General features: G+C 34.0%; 1 protein-coding gene across 1 annotated transcript; it reads right to left on the bottom strand.

Moving 5' to 3' along the window:
• Positions 1-1952: 1952 nt before the first annotated feature.
• Positions 1953-7632, bottom strand: LOC143585582 (uncharacterized). Its single transcript, XM_077067340.1, has 15 exons — positions 7360-7632; positions 5493-5587; positions 5270-5383; positions 5086-5190; positions 4885-4956; positions 4410-4522; positions 4189-4323; positions 4030-4098; positions 3815-3905; positions 3182-3253; positions 2923-3023; positions 2734-2848; positions 2570-2629; positions 2363-2473; positions 1953-2275 (listed from the first exon to the last, which is right to left on the bottom strand). Exons 1-15 carry the CDS (start codon positions 7463-7465, stop codon positions 2165-2167), a joined length of 1470 nt encoding a protein of 489 aa, XP_076923455.1. The 5' UTR covers positions 7466-7632; the 3' UTR covers positions 1953-2164.
• Between the last annotated feature and the right edge of the window lie 6268 nt (positions 7633-13900).

Consider the following 13900-nt stretch of genomic DNA (forward strand, 5'->3'; position numbering starts at 1 on the left):
TCCACCATGATTACGCAGGCGCCGCACCTCCTTCCTCCTGTAGTCCGGGCATCCGCCTGAATGATTGTGATTTCAAATATAAAGATTCATATGGAACAACTATAACTATAAGTATTTTTTTGAATTTGTAAAGACACTTTTATATTATGTGTTTTTTTTTTAATTTCGAATGATAGTGCCTTTTTATTATTTTATCGTATTCTTTATTATTAATAAACCGACACGAACAATCGAACCGAACCGAAATATTTATATATGATTTCATGAAACTGAAACATCGAAGTAACACACCATCTGAAAAAATTTTCTTGATCCGCCGCTGGTTACAAAGACTAGTCCTCGTCATTAATCTATTCAATCGAAATCTCCACACAGAAATATTAACTTTGTTTAAAATACTCCTATTTCAAGTAGTTTTCATCTGTCCTGCCGAAAGCATATCCTTTTTTATGGATTGGTGTCTTATAAAAATATATAATTAAACTCAATGAAGTTATTTAAAGTATAATTATTATACAAAAAGATTTATTTGTTTATTGGCAAACTGTTTGGGTCTTGTCTTTTATTATAAGTAAAACAATATAATTAGTATTAACTTGACCATAACCATGTCGACATCCAACCATCATATACCAAACAACATAAGTTCGTGACGTGTTTGGAAGTAGCAGGTGCATTGGATCCTACATCTCTTTAACTTTTAACTCATGGGTGTATTTAAAAATATAAAAGAAAATATTATAAACTTTATTAATTTTCGTAAACTACTTCTTTATTTGTTTATAACTTTCCTTTGTGGATTTCTTTGTCACGTCTATGTCATAAGGTCATATCTACTACGATCTGGACAAAATTTGTTTGTATAGTGATCAATGAGAATATAGCTTGATAAATGCTCGAATCAAGTCAAGTTTAAAATAATTTTGAGCCCGAACTTTAACCAAAACTAGAGCTCATCTATCTGAGTTTAACCTGGCTCGGGAGCCTAAAGAGCTTATTATATATTTATTTATAAGAGTTGATTAGCTAGATGAGTAGATGGTCATATGTTGTGATCATATTGTAGTTTTAAATTTTAATCCCTAAGTTTCATGAATTACACATTTACAATTGTTTGCTCAAAAGTAACACGTGTTACACGTCCGGTCCCTGAAGTGTAATTAACAACCATACCACATAAAACATGTTAATTAACTCTATATTAATACTATATATAAATATAATGAAAATAACAAAATAGTATATATAATTATAATTATTATAAATATATAAATAATAAACAAAGTTTTAACCCAAGTTTAAAAAGTTATCGACAAGCTGACTCGAGCTTAGACAAGCTTTACTCGCTTCAACCCGTAAAAAACTCTTCTAAATGTGCCATAAAATCCTGGTTAATTTCATTATCGCATTTCATACATAAATTGGCTTCTTTTATATTTCATAAAAACATCCAAACGATTTACAATGAAGTGGCAGGTAAGCGGGCAACAAGCTGCGCCGCAACCCCCTTTTGGATAGCAAACCCAATCCGACTAAAAACAAAGTTTTGATTCTTATGAGCTGATACGTTACTATACACAACTTTCTGAACCCTATTCAAAAGGTCCACGGCATCCGGAACTAAAAAACCAAAAGTGTCAAAGGCAAAGGGGATAAACACGTGTTGATTCTCCAAACAAGCTCTCTCGTGTTTAGCAACCTTGCCCGATGCCGCCTTCAATGTTGCTTGGCCTGCTACAAATCCAGTGTCCCTAATCCCAACAAGAGGGGACACTCCTGTGAGGTCGACACAAGCGTGTTTTCCCCCTACCCACCCAAAAACAAGTATATCGGCCGGTCGTAATGTAGATCTTCCTTCTTGAGGATACATAAATTAACAAGTAATTTGCAAAAAAATAAAGTTACTAATTTTCTTTTATTTTACAGCTTTATTAAGGCCTTCATTGTTCACTGTGCATATGAATCTACATTGATTTAGAACCAACCACCAGCGGTGGCAAAGGAGGCGGGATAAAACTCAATCACAGCCTTAAAACTGTTCCGGCAATCAAACAATAACAGAATTGCAGCAACAAATATTACATACAGTTGGTACAAATAAAAATGCTTTTTAAAAATGCTTAAAAACAAATAGCACACCGCGTTTTCCCTGTAGGTTTTAACATCAAGACCCACCATGCTCCTGATTAGCCTTGAGTACAAGCTCCTCTGTTGTGGGGCCAATGATCTCGTTTGCACGCTTCAAACCGACACAGTAATACCTTCCGATTGAATCCTGTAATTGAATAATGAATAATAAATTCAAACATCATACTATTTGCATGGAAGTGAAAAAAAATTAAAAAAGCTAATGTAGTCTCACCCTAGCAGTAATGCCCATCTTTTCTAACTTGTGGATCGCGTCATCCACGTCAAAGTTGCAACTTGCACCAAACTCCTCTTTAATCAGTTCCTCGCATTGTAAATCGAGATCCTAAAAAAATTACAAAAATTGCAACTCAATACATGTATACAACTGGAAAAAAAGCATATAATATACAACAATGTGCAGACTAATATTTATGTGTACCTCTAAAGTCGCTTTGCCTTGTTCCATCAATATAAAGAATGATATTATCACCTCTTTTACCTGCAAATGATCAATAGATTTACCATCACATATTCTAGAAGAGACACGCTTTCTAAAGCCGAAAGGAAAAAAGGTAATAATAAAAAAATGTGTAGAACACTTGCTTCTTGTTGAATGACATCATCACACAAATGAAGAGTGCCTTTTCCACTATCCAGTTGTTTGTCATACATAGATTGTGTAATTAGGTTCTGATATGCAACCATATTTGCCTGAAACCTACAACAATCATACAAATATCAATAAATGTTAATTTATAACATTAACCACATAATAAGAAAATTAAAACTTACGTGAAGTATATCTTCGCACAATAACCAATAACCGTGGAGAGAACAGCAAACATGACCCAAAAGTCAGCTTGAGGAGTCTCAACCGAGCCTATGACAGCTACCTGGAAAAGTGAGATGATATGTCAATTGCTGAATTTTAAGAAAGGAAGTTACTTGCATACATACGTAATGACTTTATACACATATAAGTGCATGCTATGGTGACTTGTACCATAGCTGTGTGTGTAGTGCTAAACTGCATGAATTATGACAAACTAACCAGCCCAACTACAGCAGAAACAAGGAATTTCACCCAGTCCATAGGGGTTAAACTTGGATTTTTCTTCTCTGGCTGTCAATAAGAAATACAAATTTAATAAAATATCCAGATGGCAAAATAAAATTCCAAGAGAAGATAATATGGGCAGGTAATAGGATCGGTAAATATTTGTACAAGTAGAAAGATATAAATATAAAATAGGGCTTTTTTTTATTTAATAGCCAGATATAAGAACTATTATAACAATATTAATCTAACTTTTTTGCATAAAGTGATTTAAGGAGATGATATTCATTACAAATAAGGCTAATTGCAATAGATTGGCAACAAACATGAGGTCATTCTTAATTCTAGCACAGAAATGGTAACAACTTTATCTTTATATTCTTATAAACAATAGCAACTTATTATCTAAAAACCAAGAAAATTGTCAGGTGGTATTTTTTTTATATTTTTCCATGTGTTAATATATAATCAACACAAACAAAAATAGGTTACCACCTTAACACTTTGGTTTACTTTCAACCCATTTGACCCTTTTCAACTAATTCTTATTTGTGCTCGCTGATAAGGATCTAAATTGTCACCTAGAGATAATGCGAATTACAAACACAAATAAAAAAGAAAACTCACAAGGACTAACTCCATATCTGCCATTGGAATGTTTTTAAGATGCTTCACGTGGATTCCCCGATCCTTTTCTCCCTTTTTGGTGGTTGCCCGCCTGCATACCAGTCATTACAGCATTTTTAACATCATACTTGTACATATACAAAATTATAACTCTTTTCACCAAAAAATCCAAATTAAAAAATTTGATAAATACATCCAATAAGAAGAATCCATACCTGTACACGACAATTATCCTATCAAATGTAGGTTCTTGGATTGTAATCTTACTCGCCAAATTCCTTAAACTGGTTGAATGGTAATAAGCATGTAGTAAGAACTTGCAAAAACACATATATACATATAAATAAAAAGTATAATCTTGAATTAGCTCAAACCTGATCTGTATGTTCTCAATCCGGACCCGCTCAACATATAAATCATCCGGAAATTCTTCATTTGTAATTTCATCATCTTTCTTTGGGTCATTTTTAATTCGCGCACTGGATTTTCTAGAAAAAATCTTTCCTAGCCTGCAATTAGCATAAAAAATTAGGCATCAACAAACTCTCTAGTAAATATTATTATCTTAACTAACAAAACTTGTAAATAAACTTGCCTTGTTACTCTCATAATCCATGCCCAAAGACGTGCAATTATCATGTCCACCTTCTCCATGATAAAATAGTCAGTCGTTTTGTCAATTCCAATGCCTCGTCGGAAGATTATGTACTACCAAAAATAAGCAAATAATAAGGAAAATATATTTTGTATCACAGTGATGTGCATAGCATGAAGCATCATAACAAAACAAGATGGTCCCGATGGTTGGACATGCAAACACTCTTTTTCTTCTTCTTTTAGTTAAAAAAAACAATTAATGTGTTAATTATGCTTGTAAAATCAAGATTATTATAAACGATCTAAATCTTTGAATAAAAACGATCATGTTTGATCCTTTTAACCTAATTGACCATTCCCCCTTTCGGGTAACTACTTGGTTTGACACCTTTAAAATGAAACGCACCAAATTGACCATTTTTTTCTGAAAAAAAGGTCAAATTACCACCTCTAGACTAGATTTATGGCAATACCTTATCAGCAAAGTCGGGAAGGTTATCATGATGATGTTCTTCAAAGTACCGCTTCAAAAGATTCTTATCAATCTGCATTTAAAAGAGAGAAAAACCAAAAAAAAAAAAGAAACATTAGTAACCAATTAAAGTACTAAACATGAAGACAATGATCATAGCACCTAAGTATAAAGATATGTAATATGTATCACTGCAGAAAACCTTTGATTCATCGACTGTGATAGGAAGATTTAAAAGATACTGACCTGAATGTGCAACATCAATCTCCTCATTGGAACAGATCTTAAAATTACTTCTATCCATCACCTACAGCCATTAAACTTGTAACTTAGAAGATAAAAACATTTTGAATATTAACTAATTTGGGCATTTCAAAGCATGGTACCTTAAACAAATATGAAAGGAAATTCTGCTCAAGAACATCAGTTTCTTGTTCTGATAGGTGTTGCTGCTCTAACTTCTGAGCCCCATGGACAGGATCAAAGAGTGAATACAGTTGCTGCAATACGAGAATCGCATAAATTAACAACACTATAATATGTCAAAAAAAATTAAAAACAAGAATTGTTTTATAGCATAAGTTAACTATACAGTAGATTATTAAATACCATGAGATCTTCAAACTGAAGAAGGTACCATGCTCGAATTGTGTACTCAACTCTCTTGCAAAGCTTCAAGAATTCTGCTCGGTCAGAACTGTGTTCTGCAATACTAAATCTTATTCAAAAGCTTGGAAAATCAAATTGAGAAGGTAAAATATTTCATTACACACACACACGTGTGTGTGTGTGTGTTATTTTCAGTGCTCAATAACCCAGGTAGTCTTCACTCATATCATCAAATCAAGTTTGTGCAAAACCCGTATGAAACTCTTCAGTGAGCCATCAAACAAGGGCATGCACTCAATCAGAATAATTATAGTGTAATGTCTTTGGATTGGGGTTGATATCATATCATCATATTATTTCATTTATTAATGCAACCCTAACGAATTATTTTTATCAAAAAAATCAGATGATTTCGAATCCCGTCTATCTTTTCCAAGATATTGTTTCACACAGAAGTGCCAAAGAAATTGGGATGAAATCAATTGGGTTGTCCCCTTCTATGTGTGATATTACATTTATCAGTTTTGCATCAATTGGGTTGTCCCCTTCTATAAAAAAAATTGCACTAATTTTGACGTTATTTTACTAATCTCGTGAAAATAACGTTAAAAGTGACGGACGGTTAATCAGGCATCATGTAGTGGCGTTGATAGCCGAAAGACAAGGGTACATGCACCGATCAGCCGGTGTCCCGATGATTGAGTGCTATGTGCCTTATGTCCAAGGCTTGATGCAAAACTACTATCGAGCCGGGGGTCTCACCGAAAGCAGCCTCTCTATCCTTATAGGGTAGAGGTAAGGCTGTCTACATCTTACCCTCCTCAGACCCTACCATAGCTTTGCTATTGGTGGGATATACTGAGTACGATGATGATGATGATGATGATGATGACTGTCGATCCTGGCTACAATTAATAGGAATAGACAGAACACAAAAAAGTCAATTGATACAGTTTGATAATCCAAACCCAACTTCTTCGTCTTCATCAAACAACCCTCCTTTATACCTAGTCAAGCTTTGGTTTTGGTGCTTGTATGAGCACATTTCAGTTCGATACAATTAAATTAAAGCCAAACAATAATCATTCCAATGAATCAAACAAATTCAATAAAAATCCTTCAACATTATCAAATCTTTACAATGTCCCCTATGAATATGATACACTCACACTTGTGACACAAGAAAATAAGTGGAGGGAAAGAATGGTTAGATGACAACACCAGAGGACGGAGACACCTCGCCGAAACCCAAGCATTTGTTTCTTCTTAAAGAAACGAAAGCGTAGGATCCACCAGCGTGCCTCTAGTGCCACCATTTGGCCATTTCATCACTTTACTTCCTCATCTACTTCTCTCCCAGCAAGCATGAGTATATCATATTTGTACAATTCACTGCAAATATCTTATAATGATGAAGAAGTTCTATCAAATCAGTGTGATTCATCGGAAATACCCCTTTTTACCTCTAATTTAATTGGATCTAAGTGAAATGTTTTCAGAAAAACACCATAATCAAAGCTTAACTAGGTATAAAATATGGTTTTTTAACAAAGCAAAAGAAGTCGCATTTGGACTATCAAACTCTACCAACAAACCTTGATAGATTTATTGTGTTTGCAATCTAAATATTAGTTACCACTAATCCACACAAAAACTTGTCTCTCGTATTTCCCCAATATTATCACAATCAAAAGTAGCCTATGCCATTAAATCATTCATCTTTCCAACACTAACCCTAGAGAATATTCAGCCGAAATCGAACACCATAGAAACTAAAACAACTGTTTGAACATAAAATTGAGTTGAAATAACATCATAACATGACAATTTAACAAGTATTATATATAAAAAAATACATAATAATTACCGATAAGATTGGCTAAAGTCATGACGAGTCTAGGCTTCAAAATCGGAATGACGGCTTCACGCTCCAATCGAATCACTTCTTTGTTACTATTGCTAACACTCCCCATTTTAACTTAAACCTAAGTAAGCCGATTGAAGCACGCTTTAAAGTTGTTCGTTTTATCTGTTGCTGCAGGAAAGAAATAAGGGTTTTGGGATCAGCAATTAAGCATGACGAGACCGACAGACAAGACAGGTGTTTGGTTGTTTGCTAATTATATGCAAAATGGGTAACTGACAAGGTTGAAAATAGTAGGACGGAGTCAAATAAATAGTCACAAGTTAACCCTCCTGAGTCTAATCTAATCGGATGAGTTAGTAACCGTCAGTAATTTAAACTGTCGTTAAAAATACAGTCATTTATGTTTAAATATTTAATTTTTATTGTTGTCGGATAGTCGGAATGGGTTATTATATTCCGCTAAAGTTACCGATTCAAGCATTTTGAAAAGTTGTTAACGAATTACGATGTCAAAATGTATTATATTTTAAACAAAATTCTATTTACAGTAAAATTTTTTGTAAGAATGTTAAAAGAAGCTGAATATAATTGTGAGTTAATGTACAATAACCAATAGAGAAAAATAAATTAAATTATGGAGATAATAATATTATTAAAAAAAGCTATAAGTATGGTAAAGTATACGTGAATATTTGTTATTCCAAGTTACCTGTCGCTAATTTCACTCCATAATAACAGTGATGTAGCCAATTGCCTAAGCATTCACGTCTCATTGTTTATCTTTATTTTTATAGTTTAACTAAAAACCAACTTTAACCTTAAATTTATTCATATTTTAAAAAATATTCATGTTGTATTCCTTATATTTATCTCTATTTGATTAGATAATACACTCTTAATCAATTTTTATAATTATTTCTTTCACTTGCATTAAGAAAATAATGAGGGATGACTAATTGACAAAGTTTTTTTTTTTTTTTACACAAAGTGAGGTGACAAAAGCAAAAAGGTAGGCCAATCAAAAGAATAAAATTAAAAGAATTTTATACCGGAAAGTTTGTGCATTTCAAAAATAACCATAAGACGTTGTTTAAATAAATTAATATTCATATTTAGTGGAATGGTTAGAGATGGTTTTTTAATTGATATAAAAGACTAGATTATTGACCCGTGTACGACACGGGTGAAAATATATAAATAGTTAAACAACAACACTCGAGAAGACAATAACATGATATATAATTGTTAATATAACATATTCTAAACAAAAAGTTACTTCAACATACATACAACCAATATAACATTGTTTCTACAATTACTATTTACATAATACAAAATTGAAAATGATAATTTCATAAACAACAAAATAACTTTCGTTTTACAATTATTTTATAAATAACAAAAACTTGAAAATTAAAATTTCATAAGTAACTAAATAGTTCCTTATAAACCACATTTGTAGTTTTATTTGTAACATTATCGTCCTTATCTAATATAAGCATTTTAACACCGACTCTACTCTTCACTCGTGATAAAGCCACATATAACTGGCCATGTGTATATCCATTAGCAACATCTGTTGATCAAAACAGCGAGTACAATTAACGGATAACATATACACCAACTTCAAATACACAAATCAATAAAACATATGTTACAAAAAATGAAGCTAACACCAACTATGAACCTCAATAACACCTAGTTAAGAACAATGTATTTGAAATCAGAGTTTGATATTTAGACATATAATCACATATATTAATGTGGCTAAAATCTTATTCTAGCTCTACTTTACCATGAACCATAAACGCATTCTTTAAAGTATACTATGTATGAGGTTCATAGACAGTCAATAAGGTGATTAATGTATATGTCTACTCTACACCAAAGAACAATATTTAACAGAAACAACAATATTAAGTATTAATTGAAATCGGATGTTGTATACAGAAATCGATTAATACTAAGGTTTCGTTTACAGAAAATTGAGAGGTAAGTAATGTATGTATGATAAAATAAGAGGAGAGTAACAAAATCGGTGAAGATCATTCAAATACGAAGTCATCAGTTTGGTGAAGAACATACCTGATCGAAATATGTGTTAACTTGAGCGACGAAGAAGATGAAAGGACTTTTGAAAGTTGAGGAGTTGATATAAGATATTATGCTTATAAATTAATTATAGTAATATTATAATATTATTATGTTAAGTTTATAAACTTTAATTTGTAAGAAATTGTTTAATATGAATTTAAAATATATATTCTATATTTTCGTATATGATGAGATATTTTCTTTTAACTAAAAGTATTTTAAATTAAGTATTGTTATATGGTTATTTTCTTTCAACTTATTTGGTAAGTAATACATAGTAGTATAGGAAATACATCATTTCCTTTATAAAATTTCATGATGAAACTATATATTATTAAAATTGTTTACCAAATTTTGTAAAATTATGTGTTTTGTTATGTCTGGTTGTTAGATAATTATTAGTGGCTTTCTTCATAAAATGTAACTTACAATTAAACTTAATAACTTACAATTGCATGTTAAATAATGGTATTTAATTGCATGTTAACTTATAATACATACATTAAACTTAATAACTTATAATTGCATGTTCAAGAGTGAAATTGTAATAAAAAATACGTTTAGGAATTTAACTTTAGGAAAAGACTAAACAAATATATGAAAACATCATTTCATGATGAATATTGTACATGTAGATGTCCAAAATATGTGTATCATTATTCAAATTGCATGTTAATAGTACCAATGTAAGTATTGATGTTAGTAGGAGCACAATGATGAAGATTCCATAATTTAAAGTTTTATAAAAAATATGTAATTTTTAAAACAACATTATAAAGAATAAACATAGCAGTTGGTCTAAACTATAATGTAACATCACGTAAATTTCGGGCCAAAAATGTCACATTTCCAAAGTTAAGGGACCAATTCAGCCAATTTCTAAACTCCAGGGACTAAACTGAAAATTCTATTTTCTTGACCCATCGCGCTACGCGACAGGTCAAGAAAGACACCCACCGCGTACCGCGATGGGGTGTCTGACACAAACTGACACGTGTGCCACGTGGCACACGGTGGCAACGCCTGCCACCACGTGTCACCACGTGGCGACACGTCCGCCACGTGTCGCCACGTGTGAGCAGTGCCTGCCACGTGTCGACACGTGGCAGGTCTAGTGGGTGACTCGCCAGGCCCACGTCGCGGTACGCGACGGGCCAGCCCAGGGACCCATCGCGTACCGCGATGGGGTCCAAGATCAGCCCTATAAATAGAGGCCACGGGTTCTTCACAAATCCACACCAAAAACACATATATAATCTCTCACTACTCTCTCTCTAAACCTAGAAGTTCGTGCCATCAATCCACCTCGTTAAACGTGTCCCGAAACCTCGTTTTCCGTGCCCATTACCTCGATATACGTACCACTTCCCGACGACGTTCCAAGCTAGAAGGAGGTGTTGTCCCAACGTCCCGACGATTTACCACGAAGTACGTGCCAAGGGTGTTGGTGTATCGAAAAGCGTGCCGAGGATTGATTAAGCGAGTGTTGATAAGAAGGATAGAGTTGAAGTGTTGCCCGAGTGAGAAGGGAATATTAAGCCAACCAAGGTAGGCATAATGCCCGACCAAAATAATAATAAAATATTGAAAGGGCTTAACACCCTAAGTCGAAGTTATTCTCGATAATCAAAGAAAGATATAACAAAGAAAATAAAGAAAAGAAAGATAAAATATATATATGAATAAATATATATATATTATAAGATTATTTTTTGTTATAAAATATATTATTTAAGTATAATGAGTATACTTAAATAATAAAGAAAAGAATACGTTTCTTAAAGAAGAAGAAACGTTGGGTTATTATGAATAAACTAAAGGTTTATAAATTACTATTAAAACTAAAGGTTTTAAAGTAAAATGAGATTATGAACTAAAGGTTCATCGAGATAAATAAGACTAAAGGTCTTAAGCCGGATCGTGTATCCGACTGATGAATGTTATACTTGTACTATAGGTGCGAGATAGCGAAGGAAGATTAACGGACGGTGTTGGAAGCCGATCCCATTAAAAAGGTGAATACGCCCCACTTTTACAAACTTGTTTTCGAACAAACAAACATGTTATGTGTAAAACTTTACATGAGGCTACGTGTCTCTAAAAACATTGTAAATAAGAGTATAAACCTAGCCCTCAGGCTGTGGTATACGTTTGTCTGGATCCTTACATATGTGGTATGCGGTGGGCACATCGCACCACGCCTGGTCACGACCTCCAGCCACGATGGGCCGAACCAAAGTATGTTCGAGTGAGAATGACCTTGTGTATATTTATGGTACCTAAGTTATGTCGAGACGCTGCGGTGTCTTGCTGAGGTGACCTAGTGTAGAGACTCGAGTTTATGATGATTGTTTAACTTGATTATTCCTATGCCAAGATGGGCCGAGACTTACGTGGTCTCGAGGGGTAATTAAGTAAAGAAAATATTTTTAGCGTCAGCATATTCACCAGCATTCGTTGCTGACGTATTTTATTTAACATTTTGCAGGTAACCAATAATAGAGCTTGAAAGACGAAGAAGCTCAAGAATCCGATGGCTCGGATAATTTTGTGTAAATATTAAAACATGGTGGTTTTGTAAAACTTATAAAACAAGTAAAACTAAACGAGACTTTCGTCTCGTCTTTTGTATTGTAAATATTCATAAATATGATCCTTATGTTTTTATAAAGTCTTCCGCATTAACCCGCTACTCTGATTTATTTACAAATGTGGTACAAACTATGGTTCATACTCCTAGGCCTAGATTGGGGGTGTGACAGGTTGGTATCAGAGCCATCGATCTTAGCGAATTGGGTATCATAAAACAATACCCAAGCTTCGATTCAAGCGTAGGAAATAATTACTTGTTTATTTGAATAGGGATAAGATTGGTTGGTAACCCTTTCTTTCCCTCTCTACATTCTAAACCACCTATCAAAGATGTCGTACGAAGAATTAATGAAGTATTATGATAATGAAGCAAGAAGAGCAAGGAAGTACTATAAATTCCCAAAGGACATCATGAGCAAAGATTACTTTGAGTCATTTTTCAATTCCAACGAAGGACCTAGCCAACAACCCAATATGGAACCAAGTCCTATCTATCATTTGGATAACACCCCACACGAAGTATACCAACCGCCGAGACACTCGAGTTATCATCCAACAAATCTACCTATGTATCAACCATCGGAGGTACCGACGTATTATCCTTCCGAAATTCCGACTTATCAACCCATGGAGATTCCGCCAAGTTATCCATCCGAAGATCCAACATATGTGCCGCCAAATCCACATCCGTCATATTATTTTCTCGCCAACAAACAAATAAAGGAAGAACCCAAATCTCCTTCTTCTGAATGGATGAAATGCCACTCCGACCAAAGAAGGTGGCATACCGGCACTTCAACAATGGATACTGCAAATTCCCACCTCAACAATGAAGGGCCATCTCACAAGCCTAAGATGAGAGTGACTATGCCGTACGAGAGGATCCATATGCCTGCAATGACCGAAGAAGAACTGGAAGCGGAACCAGAGGAGGAATCGGAGGAGGAACCCGAGGAGGAAACTGATCCTGAAGAAGAGGAATTTCCCGACAACCCGAATGAAGAGATGACGCCGGAGGAAGAACCATACTCTCTACAAACCCCAAGTTATGGTTCTGTAGACCCCTACATGCAATTTTTGCAAGAGCTCAAAGGTAAAGCATCGTCAAGCTTTCCACCATACACTGGCAAGATTCCCTCAGTTGAAGAACAAGCAAAAGAAATCCAAGAGCAGAATGAGGCTGCCGACACCTTCTTCAACTACCAATCGGATGTGACTGCATCCCCATATCCTGATCAGAGGAATCACTTTGATGTAGTAATAATGGGATACCGTGATCCACCGTCACGTTACGGTTATCCCCGGGACATTCCCCAGTCACAAGAGGAACATATGGATCGAGCCTTACATGAGACCGATGATTTAAGAAAGAAGATTGCGGTTGATGGGAAAAAGAAAAAGAAGATGGGAGATAAACTACTTCGCACATGCAACAAGCTTACCAAAGTTGTGAAGAAGTTTATGAAGGATTAAGAAGAAGAAGAAGTTTATGTGTGTAAAATAGTTTGTATGATATGTATAATATGTATCATATGCAATAAGGATAGGATCTTATATGTCGTTTTAACGGTATATAAAGTATGATGTAAAATAATACACATATCATTTATGATATGTATATGGATGTGAAATAAATAAAAATTTGTATAATAAGAAAAGAAATGTGTTAAATTTCAGATCAAAAGATATAAAAGATAAAAAGATTTAAAAGAGAATGTCTAGACAAAGCGATAATCGTGAGGTTTCCCGAAAGGAAGCCAAGAAACGAGAAGCTAAAGGGAAAGGTCCCGAGAAAGAACGAGAGGATCCGATTCCCGAAAAATACATGAATCAAATACAACAAATGATCAAAAAG

Source organism: Bidens hawaiensis, unplaced genomic scaffold, assembly GCF_021521415.1.
Source record: "Bidens hawaiensis isolate Kalapana, Puna unplaced genomic scaffold, B.hawaiensis_p1.1 tig00033892_1, whole genome shotgun sequence".
In the NCBI taxonomy this organism is placed as follows: domain Eukaryota; kingdom Viridiplantae; phylum Streptophyta; class Magnoliopsida; order Asterales; family Asteraceae; genus Bidens; species Bidens hawaiensis.

Coding starts and splice junctions, on each gene's coding strand:
- LOC143585582 (XM_077067340.1), bottom strand. CDS start 7,465: ATGGGGAGTGTTAGCAATAGTAACAAAGAAGTGATTCGATTGGAGCGT. Junction 4,324..4,409: donor TGGATTATGAGAGTAACAAG/GCAAGTTTATTT, acceptor TGCTAATTGCAG/GCTAGGAAAGATTTTTTCTA. Junction 3,024..3,181: donor TTTCTGCTGTAGTTGGGCTG/GTTAGTTTGTCA, acceptor TCACTTTTCCAG/GTAGCTGTCATAGGCTCGGT.